At 53.4% G+C, this 2067-nt stretch overlaps 1 protein-coding gene across 1 annotated transcript; it reads right to left on the bottom strand.

Moving 5' to 3' along the window:
• Positions 1–361: 361 nt before the first annotated feature.
• LOC109755618 (uncharacterized) lies at positions 362–1243 on the bottom strand. The gene has a single exon (XM_020314515.1). The coding sequence runs from the start codon at positions 1241–1243 to the stop codon at positions 362–364; it is 882 nt and encodes a 293-aa protein (XP_020170104.1).
• Positions 1244–2067: the final 824 nt, after the last annotated feature.

Below are 2067 nucleotides of genomic sequence, written 5' to 3'. Positions count from 1 at the left end.
GAAGATCCAAATGAGTGTGCCAATCACGCAGTTCACGATGAAATTGGGCAAACTGTTCAAACGTGACCGGTTCTTGGTGCAGGGGCTCAACATTTTCACCTTGAAAATCAAATCCTTGATCGAAGATGTTGTTATCACGCTCGTCCTCGACGATCATGTTGTGCATGATCACACAAACAGTCATCACCTCCCAAAGCTTCCCTTCATCCCGTGTCAGTGCAGGGTTTCGAACGATACCCCATCGGGATTGAAGCACACCAAAAGCACGTTCCACATCCTTTCTAGCACTCTCTTGCATTTGGGCAAATCTCTTTCTCTTCTCACCTTGGGGGTTCGAGATTGTCTTCACAAAAGTTGACCACTAAGGATATATACCATCAGCTAGGTAGTATCCCTTGTTGTACTGTTGGCCGTTGATCTCAAAGTTGACAGGTGGGGGGTGGCCTTCTGCAAGCCTTGTGAAGACTGGAGAACGCTGCAGCACGTTGATATCATTATGAGAACCTGCCATGCCGAAGAAAGAATGCCGTATCCAAAGATCCTGTGAAGCCACCGCTTCTAATATGACAGTGCACGCTTTAACATGCCCCTTGTACTGGCCCTGCCAAGCAAATGGATAGTTCTTACACTCGCAGTGCATACAATCTATGCTGCCAAGCATGCCTGGAAAGCCTCTAGCTGCATTGGTCGCCAACAATCTCTCCGTATCAGCGGCATTTGGCTGCCTCAAGTACTCAGGGCCAAACACTGCCACTACGGCCTTGCAGAAGTTGTACAGTGACAGCAGACATGTGAACTCACTCATACACACATACTCATCCACCAGATTGCCTGAAATTCCATATGCAAGCATGCGGATGGCCGCGTTGCATTTCTGGTAAGAGGAGAATCCAAGCTTGCCAAGGGCATCCGTCTTGCACTCCAAGTATGGGCCATGAGCAACCACTCTCTCTCGGATACGATTGAACACATGCCTTGCCATACGAAAACGGCGACGGAATTTATCCGGCTTGAAGAGCGGGGTGTTCGCAAAGTAATCGGCATAGAGCAGGGCGTGGCCTCTCTCCCTGTTGCGATTCAGGTTGGGAGCACGGCTAGGGACTGACTCCCTATACCGAGGAAGCCGCCGTTCAATGTGGTCATGAACGACCAGTGCAGCCACCACAAGATCTTCGCCATCTGAGAACGAATCGTCCGATGAATAAATGAAGTGGTGGAACAAAAATTCATCTCCACTGTCCATACCTTTGTGGGCAAAGTGTCAAACACCTTGCGATCGTGGGGCAAAGAGGCCGCGATGATCACCTCGATGCAGCAGGGGTAGTTGGCGGCCGGCTACTGGCCGCTCTGGAGCACTCGACGGAAGCTGTCGTGGCTGCCGTGGTCCATATCTGTCGACGGCGGTCGTATCCTCTCTGGCACCGGCTACGACGACGACGGCCAAATCTCCTCCAAGCGACGGCCAAAACTCCTACAAAAGCGCGACCGTGGTGGCGGCCATGTCGAGACGCGGTTTGGTATGGACGTCCGGGGGGTGAGCAGTGAGGAGGCGGCCAGAGAATAGTGGCGGCGCCGGCGGCGGGGTGGGACGGGGGAGAGCGGGTGGAGGCGTTGGAAGCGAATGGACTGCTAGTGTCCCCGACAGGCGGGCCACGGTGGGACAAGGGCGTGCGTCCAGCCCGTCCGCGCGATGCCCGTTTCACCCCAAACTCGGCGCAAGTTTGGGCCGGGAATGGGTCGAAAACGGACGAAATCCGGACATTTGTCCGTTTGGGGCCGCGCGTTGGGTCGCGCTATTCGTTCGTTCTACCCCAAACGGACGCACCCGGATGGGATGGGGTCGCACGCTGGAATTGGCATGAGAAAAGCACCCGTCTATGTGTCTTTGCTTAATTTCAATATCAAGCAGCTACTTTCATCGATTGAACCGACATCGAGGGCCTGTTCGGTTGGGAGGGTTTACCTTCTTGCGGAAAGGGCCTGGTTTTAGATGATCGGATGCAGGTTTTGCATGCCCATCAATATGTAGATTGGGACCTCCTCATACTGGTTAGATGCTTGAATTTT

Source organism: Aegilops tauschii, chromosome 6 (genome assembly GCF_002575655.3).
Source record: "Aegilops tauschii subsp. strangulata cultivar AL8/78 chromosome 6, Aet v6.0, whole genome shotgun sequence".
In the NCBI taxonomy this organism is placed as follows: domain Eukaryota; kingdom Viridiplantae; phylum Streptophyta; class Magnoliopsida; order Poales; family Poaceae; genus Aegilops; species Aegilops tauschii.
The sequence above is the reverse complement of the archived record's forward strand: the minus strand, read 5'-3'. Positions and strand labels throughout refer to the sequence as shown.

Bases quoted from the DNA above. Each gene is read 5' to 3' on its own strand.
- LOC109755618 (XM_020314515.1), bottom strand. From the start codon at position 1,243: ATGGACAGTGGAGATGAATTTTTGTTCCACCACTTCATTTATTCATCG.